General features: G+C 38.1%; 1 protein-coding gene across 6 annotated transcripts in view; it reads right to left on the bottom strand.

The window, feature by feature from the left end:
* Positions 1-14689, bottom strand: part of BCL2L13 (BCL2 like 13) — a 91659-nt gene extending 76970 nt beyond the window's left edge. For 3 of the 6 annotated variants that reach the window (XM_019465061.2, XM_019465064.2, XM_019465063.2), the window contains exons 1-2: positions 14523-14689; positions 3441-3611 (exon numbers count right to left, since the gene is read on the bottom strand). In XM_019465061.2, the coding sequence (XP_019320606.2) occupies positions 3441-3561 (121 nt within the window). In that variant the 5' untranslated portion in view covers positions 3562-3611; positions 14523-14689. The other 3 variants (XM_019465065.2, XM_019465066.2, XM_019465062.2) reach the window with 3 other exon arrangements.
* Between the last annotated feature and the right edge of the window lie 1080 nt (positions 14690-15769).

Raw genomic sequence — 15769 nt, 5'->3', positions numbered from 1 at the left:
TTGGGAGGAAATCATAAAAATCTAGAATGACTCTTCATACTGTTTTATAAGTGTCTTTATGTTCTAACTCAGCTTTAAACAAATTGGAAAATATAGGTAATAGAAATGATTTATGCTAGAAAAATGACATGGACATCAACAAACATATTTTTTTAAAAAGACATGACCTTTCATCAAAATTGCTAAATAAATGTATATCCATTAACATTTTAAGTTAAAATTTCTTTTTTTTTTAATGTTTACTTTTTATTTTTGAGAAAGAGAGACAGACTTTTTATTTTTGAGAAAGAGAGCACTGAGTGGGGGAGGGGCAGAGAGAGAGGGAGACACAGAACTGGAAGTGGGCTAGAGCATGGAGCCTGCTTCAGATTCTGTGTCTCTCCCTCTCTCTGACCCTCCCCCACCCACGCTCTGTCTCTTTCCCTCAAAAATAAACATTAAAAAAAATTAGGGGTGCCTGGGTGGCTCGTCGGTTGAGCGTCCGACTCTCGGTTCCGGCTCAGGTCACAATCTCACATTTTGTGGGTTCAAGCCCCGTATCGGGCTCTAAGCTGACAGCATGGAGCCTGCTTGGGTTTCTCTCTCCATCTCTCTCTGCTCCGCCCCTGCGTGTGCTGTCTCTGTCTCTCTCAAAATAAGTAAATAAACGTAAAAAAAATTTTTTTAAATAGAAAATAAGAAAGTAAAAGAGTTACTTTTATAAATTATAAATTATTATAACTGGTTATAAATTATAAATTAAATAGGTGGTATTGCATTTTCTTCTAGGAGTTTTTAAAGTTATTTTGATGCAATTTTGTTAAAATAGAAACCTGTTGGGGTACCTGGGTGGTTCAGTCAGTTAAGTGGTGACTCGATATTGGCTCAGGAAATGATGTCACAGTTTGTGAATTTGAATCCCACCGTGTGCTGACAAGGTAGAGCCTGTTTGGGATTCTCTTTCTCCCTCTCTCTGCCCCTCCCCTACTCGTGCGAACACTCTCACTCAAAATAAATAAATATTTTTTAAAAAAAGAATATTTAGGGGCACCTGGGTGGCTCAGTTGCTTAGACAACTGACTTCAGCTCAGGTCATGATCTCGCAGTTTGTGAGTTTGAGCCCCGCGTCGGACTCTGTGCTGACAGCTCAGAGCCTGGAGCCTACTTCAGATTCTGTTCTCCCCCTCTCTCTACCCCTCCCCTGCTCATAGTCTGTGTCTCTCTGTCTCTCAATAATAAAAAATAAACGTTAAAAAATTTAAAAAAAAAGGAACATTTATGGGGTGCCCAGGTGGCTCAGTCGGTTAAGCATCCAACTTTGGCTCAGGTCATGATCTCACTGTTTGTGAGTTCGAGCCCTGCGTCAGGCTCTGTGCTGACAGCTCAGAGCCTGAAGCCTGCCTCAGATTCTGGGTCTCCCTCTCTCTCTGCCTTCCTCTGCTTGTGTTCTGTCTCTCTCTCTCTTAAAAATATATAATAAACGTTAAAAAAATTTAAAAAAAAAGAACATTTATGATGATGTTATATCTTATGAAGAAGGCTAATTTAGACTCCAGTAACTGTTTTAAGCTTCATTTGGTAAAGTATTTACAGAAGAATACATACAACTTCACAATAAAAGAATTATGCTAAAAACTCTCTTAAGCCTAGCAGATACATAAATCTATTGTTTAAATCTAATATCCTTGAGGGCAAAAAAACAGACACTCAGATCAATGGAACAGAATAGAGAACCCAGAAATGGACCCACAAACATATGGCCAACTAATCTTTGACAAAGCAGGAAAGAATATCCAGTGGAATAAAGACAGTTTCTTCAGCAAGTGGTACTGGGAAAACTGGACAGCGACATGCAGAAAAATGAACCTGGACCACTTTCTTACACCATACACAAAAATAAACTCAAAATAGATTAAAGACCTAAGTGCAAGAGAGGAAGCCATCAAAATCCTCAAGGAGAAAGCAGGCAAAAACTTCTTTGACCTTGGCCACAGCAACTTCTTACTCAATATGTCTCCTGAGGCAAGGGAAACAAAAGGAAAAATGAACTATCGGGACCTCATCAAAATAAAAAGCTTCTACACAGCGAAGGAAACAATCAGCAAAACTAAAAGGCAACCGATGGAATGGGAGAAGATATTTGCAAACGACACATCAAATAAAGGGTTGGTATCCAAAATCTATAAAGAACTTAATCAAATTCAACACCCAAAAAACAAATAATCCAGTGAAGAAATAGGCAAAGACATGAATAGACACTTCTGCAAAGAAGACATCCAGATGGCCAACCGACACATGAAAAAATGCTCAACTTCACTCATCATCAGGGAAATACAAATCAAAACCAAAATGAGATACCACCTCACACGTGTTAGAATGGCTAACATTAACAACTCAGGCAACAACAGATGTTGGCAAGAATGCAGAGAAAAAGGATCTCTTTTGCCCTGCTGGTGGGAATGCAAACTGGTGCAGTCACTCTGGAAAACAATATGGAGGTTCCTCAAAAAATTACAAATAGAACTACCCTACGACCCAGCAACTGCACTATTAGGTATTTATCCAAGGGATACAGGTATGCTGTTTTGAAAGGGCACATGCACCCCAATGTTTATGGCAGCACTATCAACAATAGCCAAAGTATAGAAAGAGCCCAAATGTCCACTGATGGATGAATGGATAAAGAAGATGTGGTATATATATATACAACGGAATATTACTCGGCAATCAAAAAGAATGAAATCTTACCATTTGTAACTACATGGATGGAACTAGAGGGTATTATCCTAAGCGAAATTAGTCGGAGAAAGACAAATATCATATGACTTCACTCATATGAGGACTTTAAGACACAGAACAGATGAAAACAAGGGAAGAGAAGCAAAAATATATAAAAACAGGGAGGGGACAAAACATAAAAGACTCTTAAATATGGAAAGCAAACAAAAGGTTACTGGAGGGGTTGTGGGAGGGGGGATGGACTAAATGGGTAAGGGGCATTAAGGAATCTACTGCTGAAATCATTGTTGCACTATATGCTAATTTGGATGTAAATTGAAAAAATAAAAATTTTTTAAAAACTAATGTCCTTGAAAAAAGTCAATTCAAGAAACTTAACTATATTAAAAGTTTTAACATAATTGTGTAATTCTAATCTATGTCTTGTTAAGTATAAAATCTCTAAAGAAGGGTAGATTTCTGTTCATTTACAGGTACTTAGTACATTTTTACATGTACCAACAGCAGTCATTTACATTATTATGCTCTTAAAAAGCATTAAAAGTCTTTTCTGGGAACGGATCAGGGGGTGGGAAGGGATGGGATAAGGGTTTATTCTTTAAAAAAATTATTAGTATTGTTTGATCTTATAACCACAGATATAAATTATTTAAATATATGTACTTTTAAATATGAAGTAATTATTAGTACTCAACAGAACCACCATAAGCCAAAGATAATACCTTGGGGTGAGGAAAGATGTTGCTCTTGCAGCTTCTCCTGAGAGAGGAGTCCCAAGTAGCTGAGAACAACATACTTTGTTTCATAGTGAAATCCTAGAGGCACAGTAGTAGAGGACGCCATTGAGTTTGCTGGCAGAGCTCCAAAAAGGTCTACTTATGGATGTGTAAAACCTAAAACATAAAAGTATTTTTTCAGTTTAAAGTTTATTACATGCTATACATTTCCCCATGGACTCCAATTATTCAACTAGATACCAAAATAAATATTTGACTATTCTTCTCAGTAATCTTTAAAAATGTAACTTTAGTTTACTTACAAGTGGGAATTTATTAATTCAAATTTCAAATCAAAGGCAAATTTCTCTATCTCTCCTTAGTTTCTCTGTTTTCACCTATGTGGCAAAAAAAAACTGGCTATGTCCCCACTTCCCCCACCCCAATATATGTTCTCTTATTTCTTTTTAATAATAAAACCTCCCAGGGGCACCTGGCTGGCTCAATCAGTAGAACTGACTCTTTATCTCAGGGTTGTGAGATTGAACCCCATGTTGGGTATGGAGATTACTTAAAAATAAAATCGTAAAAAAAAAAAAAAAAAAATTAAAAGAAAAATAAACCCTCCTAGTCTTGTTAGACACATGGCCACACAACTGCCGACCACATTTTCCAGTTCCTTAGCAGCTTAATGTGCCATATGATTAGCCTGAGTGAGGGGAATATGAGAAGTTATATGTATAATCTGTGGGTCTCTCCTTAAAGACTTTCTCTTTCCTCCTTGCTATGGTTTGGAATGTGAATACAGCAGATATCCGTTCTGACATGCAAACAAGGACCCCACCATAGGGGATGGTAAAGAGAAAAGGAACTGGGTTCTTGAGTGACCATGTGTAGCAGAACCGCCCTGCCCCCCTGAACCAACCACCTCTGGACTATTATTTAAGGCACTTCATTCTGAAATCTCTTCATTAACATGTACCCTAATTAATATAACTACAGCTTTTACCTCTTCACACAGACTTAGTAGCTGTTGTACCTACCATGTACCGTAACAGTTGTTTCAAATAAAAAATTATAATAAGAAGTTTGCAAATAACTTTGTTTTCTACTTAAATAATACTAACTGCTTTAAGATCGCAAGAAATATTCAGTCAAAGAAAAAGAGGTTCAGGAGTGCCTGGTTGGCTCAGTTGGCAGAGCATGCGACTCTTGATCTCAAGGTTGTGCATTCGAGCCTCATGTTGGGTGTAGAGATGACTTAGAATAAAATATTTCATTTAAATAAAATCTAAGATAAATAAATAAATAAATAAATAAATAAATAAATAAATAAATAAAATCTTAAAAAAAAAAAAAAAAAAAAGGAAGGAAAGAAAAACAGGTCCAGATAACTAACAACATAAGACAGAGGCAGGCAGGGGGTGAGCCTGGGTGGCTCAGTCGGTTAAGTGTCTGACTCTTGATTTCGGCTCAGATCACAATCACAGTTTCTGGGATCAAGCCCCACATTGGGCTCTGCACTGACAGTAAGGAGCCTGCTTGGGATTCTCTCTCTCCCTCTCTTTCTCTGCCCCTCCCCTGCTCACACACTCTCTCAAAATAAATAAATAAATATTAAAAAAAAAAAAGAGACAAGCAACGTTGACAAAATTTAAGATCTATAAACAAACTAAGAGAAATGTCCAAGACTGACAAACAATGAAAAAATACATGCAGGATTTGAGATACACAAAATAAAACAGTGACTATATAAAGAGATAAAAAGGAAACAGCATAAAAACACGCTTTCAATGGTTAAATACAGTCTTTAAAAAATGAGAGTGCCTGGGTGGCTCAGTCAGTTAAGCGCCCAACTAGATTTTGGCTCAGGTACTGATCTCATGGTTCACGGGATGAAACTGTGCTTACAGGACAGAGCCTGCTTGGGATTCTCTTTCTCTCTGCCCCTCCCCCACTTTGCTCGTGCTCTCTCTCAAAAATAAATAAACTTTAAAAAATGCATTTATGGTTGCTATTATCAATATTCACTTAGGCTGTCAAAAGAAATCTTAGTTCAACATTTAAAAATCCCTATTGTACGTCGGGCTCTGTGCTGACAGCTCAGAGCCTGGAGCCTGTTTCAGATTCTGTGTTGTCCCTCTCTCTCTGACCCTCCCCTGTTCATGCTTTGTCTCTCTCTGTCTCAAAAATAAATAAATGTTTAAAAAAATAAAAATAAAAATAAAAATAAAAATCCCTATTGTAAAAAAAAAAAAAAAAACTATAAAAAAATAAATAAATAAATAAATAATCCCTATTGTTTCCCATCTTCAGGGAACAATGCTACCAAATTATACCAAAACATACAATAATTCAAACAACAGGCCTTGGACTACCCTGCTCAACTTTAGAAGTTTATAAACTTCAAAAAGGTATTTCAAAATTACAAATACATACTCCAAAGAAAGGGAAAAAGTGTTACACTTTACTTCACAGAAATGAAAGCCACAACCACTATGTTCTTACCTGATGTTTTACCAAATATTTCATACTTTTACACTGTTACCATTTAATGGTGAGAAGACAGAATTTCAAAATTAAAAATATGAAAAGGGATACCCATAGAGATAAAATAAATTTTCTGAGGCCTATCAGCCAGGGATTAACTAGCAGCAGTGCTGTACTTCAGTTTTTGTTGTTGTTGTTGTTGTTGTTTAGCTCCTGCCTGCCATCTGAAACCAATTTCCTATGTATCCAACATTGTGTCAATCTTGGTTGGAAACAAATCTCCCAACCCCACTACAAAAACTAAAACAACTAGACTTTTTCTCTCCTGTTCTGTTCTGTGGCATGCAGCGTCAGCCAAGTCAAAGACTCACACTAGGATCTAGAATCTGGAAAGACACGTAATGATAATTCATGGATAAGCTTGTGATCCTAGGTCAGCAGAGGCAGTGGTGCAGATCCAATAGCAATGTCCTATCTCTTCTATTTCTTGGCCTGACCCTGGCTGAATGTGCAGCCGAGTCTCCCTTGGTTCCTTCCTGCTTTCCCATCCATTCTGTGAGCTATCCAATGCCCTTTTCATAAGTTCCTTTTCTGCTTAAATAAGCTAAAATCACTTTGTGTTGTTGGCAACCAAGATGTAACTGGAACACGGGCCAAGGCTGGAACCTAATTTTCTTAAAACTTCTAAGGCAGTTTCTCAACAATTTTAATACACTACTTTCATGTGAAGATTACTAATTTTAGTTTAGAAAAATCTTCAAATTCTGCAAAGTCCACATATCAACCTAGTAATTATACCTCCTGAAACAGAAGTCAGTATCTTCTGATAATTTTTTGTGTTCATTCAACACACACTTATTTCTTAAGATACAAGGTACTCTCCAGGCATTAAGATAAATCATCTGCCCTCTGGAGTTTTTGACCATGTAGAAGAAAACAAAAATTACGAATAACAATAACATTCTATGATACAAGTCAGTATCCAGAGTAGGGAAGGGCAACCCAAAAGAGTCTCTCTGGGACAGGGAAAAAGTAGAAACCAGGAAAGGCTTTAGAAAGTAAAATACAAACCAATCTTGGAACATGAGTAGATATTCACTAACTGAACCAGTTTAGGGGGATGGAATGAAGGAATTCAGATGTGAAGATGACCAGAAAAAAAGCACAGGAACGTTTTGAAACAGCACAGAACATAAAAACTATGGAATTTAACATGGCTAAATCATAAGATACAAGGGGGATGAGGTTTAGCAGGAGTAAGCAGCAGTCAGCATTTGGTATGCTTTTTATGCTATGGGATGTGAGGAAGTTTAGGTTTTATCCTATAAGCAAGGAATTATTTTAACCATATTCATGAATGAACCCCCTAAAATGCAAATTCTATGTGCATGTGCATTTTTTTTCTGGAGAGAAAAATCATTCCATTTCTTTCATTAGATTTTCAAATTAGATCATGACGTAAAACAGGCTAAACACTACTACAACTATTGAAGGGTTTTAAGCAAGAAAAGCATATCAAGAGATCATACATATATGTATGTGTACATGTATGTATATACACACACACACACATATATATATATAAACATGTATATTTGTATGTTTTTTTTAAGGTAGGCTCCACACACAATGTGGGGCCTGAACTCACAACCCTGAGATCAAGACTTGGATGCTCTACAACTGAGCTAGCCAGGCACCCCAACAGATTATATTTTAGAAAAAATCATCCTGGAGGTGGTATTAAAGATAGAAATTGGAGGAAAGGACACAAGTTAGGGGAATATAGGAATAATCTAAACAAGAGATGTATGAAGGCATAAATTAGAGCAGGAACACCAGAAAGGGGGATAAATAGGAAAAATATAAAGAGTTTCAAAGATTTGTTAGCTAACTCAATGAAAGGGTAATCTAGGCAGTATATGGAAAGTGGTATTTAAAAAATTTTTTTCATTTTATTTTAGAAAGTGAGCAGGGGAGACGGGCAGTGGGGAAGGGGGAGGGGGAGTGAGAGGGAGGCGGGGTGGGGGGGGAGAGAATCTTAAGCAAGCTCCATGCTCAGTGCAGAGCCCAACGCAGAGCTCAATCCCACAACCCTGGGACTATGACTCAAGGCGGCATTAAGAGTTGGACACCTGACCGACTGAAGTGCCCTGAAAGTAGTGTTTATTCCTATTTCTTAAATCAGGTAATATAGGAAAAGCTGGCTTAGGAGAGGATAACAGGTTCACTTTAGGGCATACTGAATTTCAAAATACCTATGAGTTGTCCAGGTGTAGATGTACAAGTAGTTGGACATACAAGTCTTATATTAAGAGGTCTGGACTGGAGATACAAAATTGTGCTCTACATAGATACAAGTCAATGAAATTATCTAAGGAGAGTGAATGGAGAGTTAGTGACTTCCTATAGGTAGAAGTGTCAAAATTTCCAGAAGGAGTGAGAAAGAGTACTACATTTCAAAACCCATATTCAATAGATAGTTTCACACTGGAGAAGGAAATATTACCTACTGTTTTCTGATTAAAAGTATAGAAAATAAAGCTCAGTAAATCTTCAACCTTCTTTGTAACAGTGACTTCATGCAGGGATGGGAGGGAAGAATAAATACACCTATCACTCCCTACCCCAAGCACTACCATCAGAATAGGAGCCAGAGAATTTCTTATTTACCAAAAGGAGACATGGTTTAAAAAAATATGTGAGTGGGGCGCCTAAGTGGCTCAGTTGGTTAAGCATGTGACTTTCGGTTTGGCTCAGGTCACAATCTCATGCTTTACAAGATCAATCCCCATATCGGGCTCTGTGGTGACAACAGAGCCTGCTTGGGATTCCTCTCCCTCTCTGCCCCTCTCCCCTTCTCTCTCTCTCTCAAAATAAATAAACTTCAAAAAAATATGATGAGATATACTGGTTTAATCTGAAAAACAAACACCATTAGAATTCAGGGCAAAACTAACATTTCAGGTGTGGCCAAAAGATGAAAAGCTGGCAGAGATGACCTCTAAAATCAGGACTGAAACAGTCAGAAAGGTAGGAAGAAAATCAGAAAAGAGTGTGGTCACAGAATCAGTGGAGGCACTTCAACAAGAAGATAGTGAAGACATGTACAAAATGCAACAACACACCAAAAAGAACGAAAATATCAAGGTAATGATCCCTGAAAGTCCAGTTCTATGTGGCTGGCAAGGTCAATGGCAGAAGGTAGGGAGTTGAAGAATGAATGGGAAGTGAAAACGTAGAGAAAGGAGTTTTAGGCTATTCTTTCAAAGAGCCTGGGTTGGAAGGGAAGAAAAGAATAGAGGCCAGAGAGAGACAGACAACGTTTGAGAGTCCATTTGTTTTGTTTTTGTACACAGAGTCTTAAGCATGTTTACACTCAAGTGGAGGAGTCAAATGAGATACAAATAAATATAGAAAGCAAGGAATAAATTATGAAGTTCCAAAAGAGAGGGGAGAGCACAGCAAATCAGTAACAAAACTTCAGCTCTACAAAGGTCTCAGAATTTTTTGGTAACAGGAATAAAGTATTCACATTTTGAATAATGCTTTAAATAAAAAACTCATGTTCTCAAATTTGTTATATTCAAATTCCTGTATTTATCAAGCATTGGTATCTGAAGACAATTTTAGTCATTCTCTGACCCAGATGCCATAGAAAAAGCATAGTTCACTGAATTTCCAAATTTCATTTTTAGCCTAGTGCTCTTCAAATTTTCTTACAAATCCCAACTGCCTAACCATAAATGCAATCTTAATCATAGATTTCATAATTTCCCATCTTCCATACTCACTATTCTATTTGCAACAAAGTCCTGAGTTCTAGTATACACGTTAATATCCACACATCCATATATTTGGTGGATGGTTATATTCTATTCAATCATTTTTCAATGATGGACACTAATGGAGATGATACTACAAACTTTAATCATTTAAGTTCAATATACAGTTTTTAGGCTTTAAATGTGTATCAGAGAATCTAGTTATAAACATATCAGACCTAAACATGCCAGACTTATAGTATGAGCTTCCAGTCGTATAGCAACAAAGCAGCTCACTCAGGCCTGTGGTTAGGTGGCGCAGTAGACAGACCCTAGGAACACTATTACGCATCTAGTGTGTTTGTATTAAATTACAGAACAAAGGCATTGAGAATGTGCAAAATGTAAACTCCACAACACTACTACAGGGTCAGTACTCTAAGGGTATTATGGGAAGAGAGGGCATCCACTTCCATTGCAACATTCTGTAGTGCAGAGTAGCCCATATTGCACAATGGGCTCTTGCATTTCAAACAAATAGAAATAAATTACATCTGCACGAGACCTCTATTTCTAAAGCACTCTTCCATGTGTTGTCAGACAATCCTCTATGCTAGAAGGAAAAGGTAATAGTCTCAATTTATTGATGAAGAAACAAGAATAGATAATTTATTTACACAAAATCATACAGCTAATTAACAGTGCAATCACTTGGTCAGGTACATACATCCTCTTCAGTTCCGAACTCTGAGCCTTGCATTTGCTCAACGCATATTTACTGTATGCCAGGCAAGGTACTGGGTGAGAAAAACCCAGAGGTGAAGACACTAACAACAATAATAGCAGGGAGAACTGGTAGACTAACAGGGTGTTTTTGCAGAGTACTGAAAGAAACAAATTTGTCAATTTTAAGAATGGGGCAAGGAAAAAAAGGAAAAAGAATGGATGAAAGTTAAATACGATCTGAGATCACCACCCAGAGCTTTCCTGGAAACAGAATACAATGCTCAGGTCCACCCCACTACTGCCTGACCAACACAGAGTACATTTCATATCTAAGACAGCCCAAGCTTCCTTTTAAATGGTAAGAAGAATATAGTTACTTTTACTCTAAATTTTGTCCAGTAGAACCCTTTAGAATTCAAATTAGGTATAAGTATTCTTGGTATCCAGAAGTTTAAATACAATTTTAAATACAAAAACTATCCAGGTGCCTGGCTGGCTCAGTTGGTGGAGCATGTGACTCTTGATCTTACAGTCGTCGCTGAGTTCAAACCCCATGTCAGACATAGAGCTTACTTTAAAAAAAAAAAAAAAAAATTAGAAAATAAATAAATATAAAAACTATCTTTTGCACAATTCTAACAAGCCACTGAATATATCTGTGTCACCTACCTGTTTCCTTCTCAAACTTATACCTTTAGTTTGCTCCTCTATTAAATTACAGGCAGTTGTCAGCCAGATGGACAGCCTGAGGAAGCTTAGGGTAACTTAATCCTATGTTTATACATTCATTTGGTGACATCTCCAAAACTAGGCACAAATAAAACATCCATGATCCTACAGTAACAAATGTAACATCCACAATTTACAATAAATAGTTTGCTTTATTTTTTTTAACCAGTCTTCTATTAATGGATACTAGTGCAAATTTCAGGATGCTAGCACCAATAGTACTACAGGAATTAAAGCACATTTATGAACTACAACCAGAAGGTAGGCAGCAACTATTAAATTCGACTTTAAATTCTTATGAAAAGCAAATCTGCAGCAACATGAGAGTTTTTTGTAGTTGTTTCCCAAACCTGTCTGATCGTAATCACCTTGAATGTTTGTGGAAAACACAAATTTCTAGTACCACCTCCAACACAGGAGTTAGAATATCATAGCTATATTGTATTCTTTAAATCCCACAGGCCAAAACAGAAACAGATTACAATTTAACATGGTTTAATTAAATTATTTCAAGCTTTGTTTTTAGATCATTTCTGTCCACTAAAATAAAATTACAATGTAATAAGACTGTTACATACTCCAGTAATACAGTTGAACAGATCTATAATCCCAGTTTATAAAAAGAAAAATAAAAATCCACAGATAACTCAATCACAAATCAAAACTCTGGAATTTTAAACATTAACAACGTTTTTGGGTTACCAGATCTCTAGTTTCAAGACTCACTAGTGTTTTCAATAGGGTTTTTTTTAAAGTTCTATAAATTAAGTCCAATAACTATATTTTTTTAAATCCATACTTTATTAGCCCGTATAGAATTCTAGCTTTCTCCAAAATAAAAGAAATAAAATTAAATAATCCTAATAAAAATTGTTAAATTTAAAAAATTCACCCCACCCAACTGAGAAATGCAACTGGGCGAGGGTGTCATTTTTAAAACTCAGCAGACACTAAATATTCTAGTGTAGATAGTCCCTTTCACACCGAAACGTGCTTAATCGAAATACTCTAGTTCAATCTTGTGTTAAGAGCTGCCTCAAAATGTTTTCACTCAGCAGTTGGCATTCAAAGATAATGTATGAAGATAATGTACTTATAGAGGAATGCCTCACTCTCACTCTCTGCCTTTCAACATAATTAGGCTTCCCATGCATGTGTAAATAGCTTTGTAAAAGGGAGGCATAAAATTCAGTTACTCTGTCTCACTCCTACGTATATGCTAAAGAAATGAAAACACATGTCTAAACAAAAACTTGCACATGAACAGTTACAGCAGCATAATATTTAACAGCCACATAGTGGAAATAACTGCCCATCAACTGATGAATAAAGAAAATTGGTATATCCCGATGGCATATTATGTGACCATAAAAAGAAGTACTGATACATGCTACAACATGCAAGAATCCTGAAAACATCATGCAAAGTAAAAGAGGCCAGTCACAAACGACCACATGTTGTATAATCCTGTTTATATGAAATATCCAGAATTGGTGAATCTATAGAAATAGAAAGTAAAGCGATGCTTGCCTACCTAGCGGAGGTGGGGAATAATGAATGACTGCTAACGGCTACAAGGTTTCTTTTGGGGGTGATCAAAATTGAGTTGGTGGTTTCACACTCTGTGAATATACTAAAAACCATTTTAAAAAAAATTGAATCATGCAATTGATGAATTGTATGTTAATTAGATCTTGATAAAGGTGTTAAATAATCGGATACTCTGAAAACAACTCCCTCCCTTCAACGCTGTAATATATATTAAATAAGAAATCTTGGTGACTATTTGGAAAAAGATATGAATCAAAATATTTGAAAAAAAAAAGATAAAAAGAAAACAAGACTGATTGTTTAAAACTTGTTTTGCATGTCTAAAGTATTTCATAAGAGAAATGTAGTTTTAAAACAATGATTACTGTTGCAAATTATTTGTCCTAAAGTTTAGTATAGAAGGTATTTAGTACTGACTAACTTACACGATAGAGAGCATATCTTTCCTTTACAAAACTGGTTGGACTCAACTTTATATATCCTTCAACTAAACTCAACTGCTGGGGTACAAGCCTGCATGAGAAAATGAATCATTAAAAAAAAAAAAAATACTGAAAATAGTACCCGACCAGAGTAAAAAGATTTCCAAAACCCTTACTGGCCTGTTATCAAAAGAAGAATATTCCAAAATGGCTTAAATAGTTCAATTTGCAGGTGCAGATGTGCACTGTACATTTATCCAATTATGTATATGAGGCATAACTAGTTTACTACCTACAAAAACATTTGCTTAATTTTCTATGAGATAAAAAAGAAGGTACTAGAAGGGTGTGGCAACTCATCCAAGGTCACAACAAGTTAGGGCAGAGATCAACATTCTGGTTTACACCAAACCTCCAGAGGAAATCTTACTGACAATTTCGCAAAAGACTTTATGTTTGTTTTGCTTTATATCATGAAAACAAAAAACAAAAAACAAACACGGGGTTGGGGGGGGAGAGGCTAGAGATTAACCTCAGTTCAGCTTAAAACTTCTAAATAGAGACAGTGAGACAGCTATTTTGTATAAACAAACAAATACTTGAGCGGGGAGTGGTTAAGACAAAGATCCCAATGGGGAGCGTGTGAACTGGTCAGATCCGTCTGATTTTCAACCCAGGTTTAAAGCCTCAACTCAAAGTCTAGGAGTTCTCCTTCATAGCTGGTTATGAAGGAAAGAAACTTGGCATTTCCTTGGAATAGTGAGAGGATAAAAATCAAAGGAATAAAGGACTTAGTGTGAACTGTACTGCCTCCAAGAATAAGAAAGCAGATTTTTCTGCAAAATAAGTAATAATAATGAGGGGTGTCAGAACAGCAGTGAATAAAGGCTAAAAAAATTCTAACAATCTGTGAGAAGAAACAACTAGGACTGGCAGACCTAATCTACAATCATTCCAAACGAATCGCATGAAACCTTCTCCCTCGACTAAAAAGAAATCCACGTTCCCCAGCCTGGTCCTAAAAATGGACACGGGTTTTCCACGTGAAGGTCTTTGTGGGGAACAGCAGCGGTGTAGGGCAAGGGCTGAGCTCCTCCGCCTCTGGCAGCCCTCTCAGGAAGCCCCGCTCAACAAGCGTCCGCGGTGGGACCACGCTGGACAGGTCCGGTTACAAAGAAATGGGCCCCTCATGCTTTGAGAACCCTCGGGCAAAGGAGCGCCGGTACACACACACACTCTTTCACTCACTCACAGTCACACACTCACTGACACTCACTCACGCGTCGTCGGAACCACTGGGGAGCCAGTGGTTCGGCACAGTCTCTGGATACCTTCCTGCCCAGTGAAAACCGCCTGAGGAGCTGGATGAGGACCCAACTCTGCCTTGCCCAAAACCCCACTCCCCTCACCTGGCCCTGGCCCCTTGCCCCAGAAGAGATGGAAGGGGCGGCGGCGGCGGCAGTCGTTTCCGACAGGGTCCCCCAGCGGCGGTGGCTGCTTCGACCCGCGGCCCTAATCTACCGCCGCCGCCATGTTGGAAGGTGAGGTCACCCCCGGCGTGCTTCCGTCACCGACAGCGTCGGGGTGGGCCGGGAGCGCAGAGGAACGCCGGAAGAGAGGTGGTGCTGTTCTTCCGAGCGGAAGCGCGAATCATAGAGGTCCGGAGGTGTGTTCGCAGATGTGACCCGGAAGAGCCGACCTCTCTTAGCCCGCTCTTACCAGGAGTCGCTCACGTCTATGATTCGGGGGCGGAGGTCTTTGATGGCTGGAGAAAGGGTATTGGGATATTGAAGAACCAATCGTGTGGAGAGAGAGGCTGGCCGTTCCCGCGGAAAGGAGCATTGCTCCTTTTGCAGAACGTTCTGGGGATGTATTGGGGTAACAAGTATTGAGGTTTAAGTGTGTGCAAGCGAACGGGTTAGAGAAGCGTCTGGAGAGTTCAAGAGAGCTGCAGAGTTCGCAGCCATTTGTCGGGGAAGACGGTCCTTGAAAGTTGGGAAAGTTTTCTAGCGGTTGCGGGTGGGTGGGGGTAAAGAGGGCATTCTAGGCGGAGGGTCCAGAAAGCACAGACACTATGCAGTAAAGGAAGTCTTCAGTAATATCCATTTTGCTCACAGCACCTAGAACAATGCCAGAACAGAATGTGTAATAATGGATGTTTATTTACTTGAATCCAAACGTCCTTTGGGGGGAGTCACAGAAGGTATCTAGTTAAGAAGGTGTAATATCTAAACCATGCTTTAGGGAAACCGAATTGTCTGGTGTACATGAAATAAATTGAAAGAAGGAAAGCGCTGAAGATGATGAATTAGAAGACTGTTATAAGGAGCCAGATAAGAAGTGATGAAAACCTAATAAGAAGTGACAGCTAATGAGTACAGCGTTTTTTGGAGGGAGATGATGAAAATGTTCTCAAATTGAATTTTGATGGTTGTACACCCTCTGAATATACTTGAAACCATTTTAAATAGGTGAATTGTATGGTATGTGAGTTATGTCTCAATAAAGTTGTGGAAAAAAGTGATGAAAACCTGAACTGATATGAGGGCGAGTGGGGGTGGAAGCAAAAAGGTTGGAGCTGGTGTCATAACAGGCTTTAAGCCTGAGTGACTGAGGGAACAGTAAGTGCCATTAGTTGACAAATTGGACAGAGATT

Source organism: Panthera pardus, unplaced genomic scaffold (genome assembly GCF_024362965.1).
Source record: "Panthera pardus isolate Hobbes unplaced genomic scaffold, ASM2436296v1 HiC_scaffold_6, whole genome shotgun sequence".
NCBI lineage: Eukaryota > Metazoa > Chordata > Mammalia > Carnivora > Felidae > Panthera > Panthera pardus.
The sequence above is the reverse complement of the archived record's forward strand: the minus strand, read 5'-3'. Positions and strand labels throughout refer to the sequence as shown.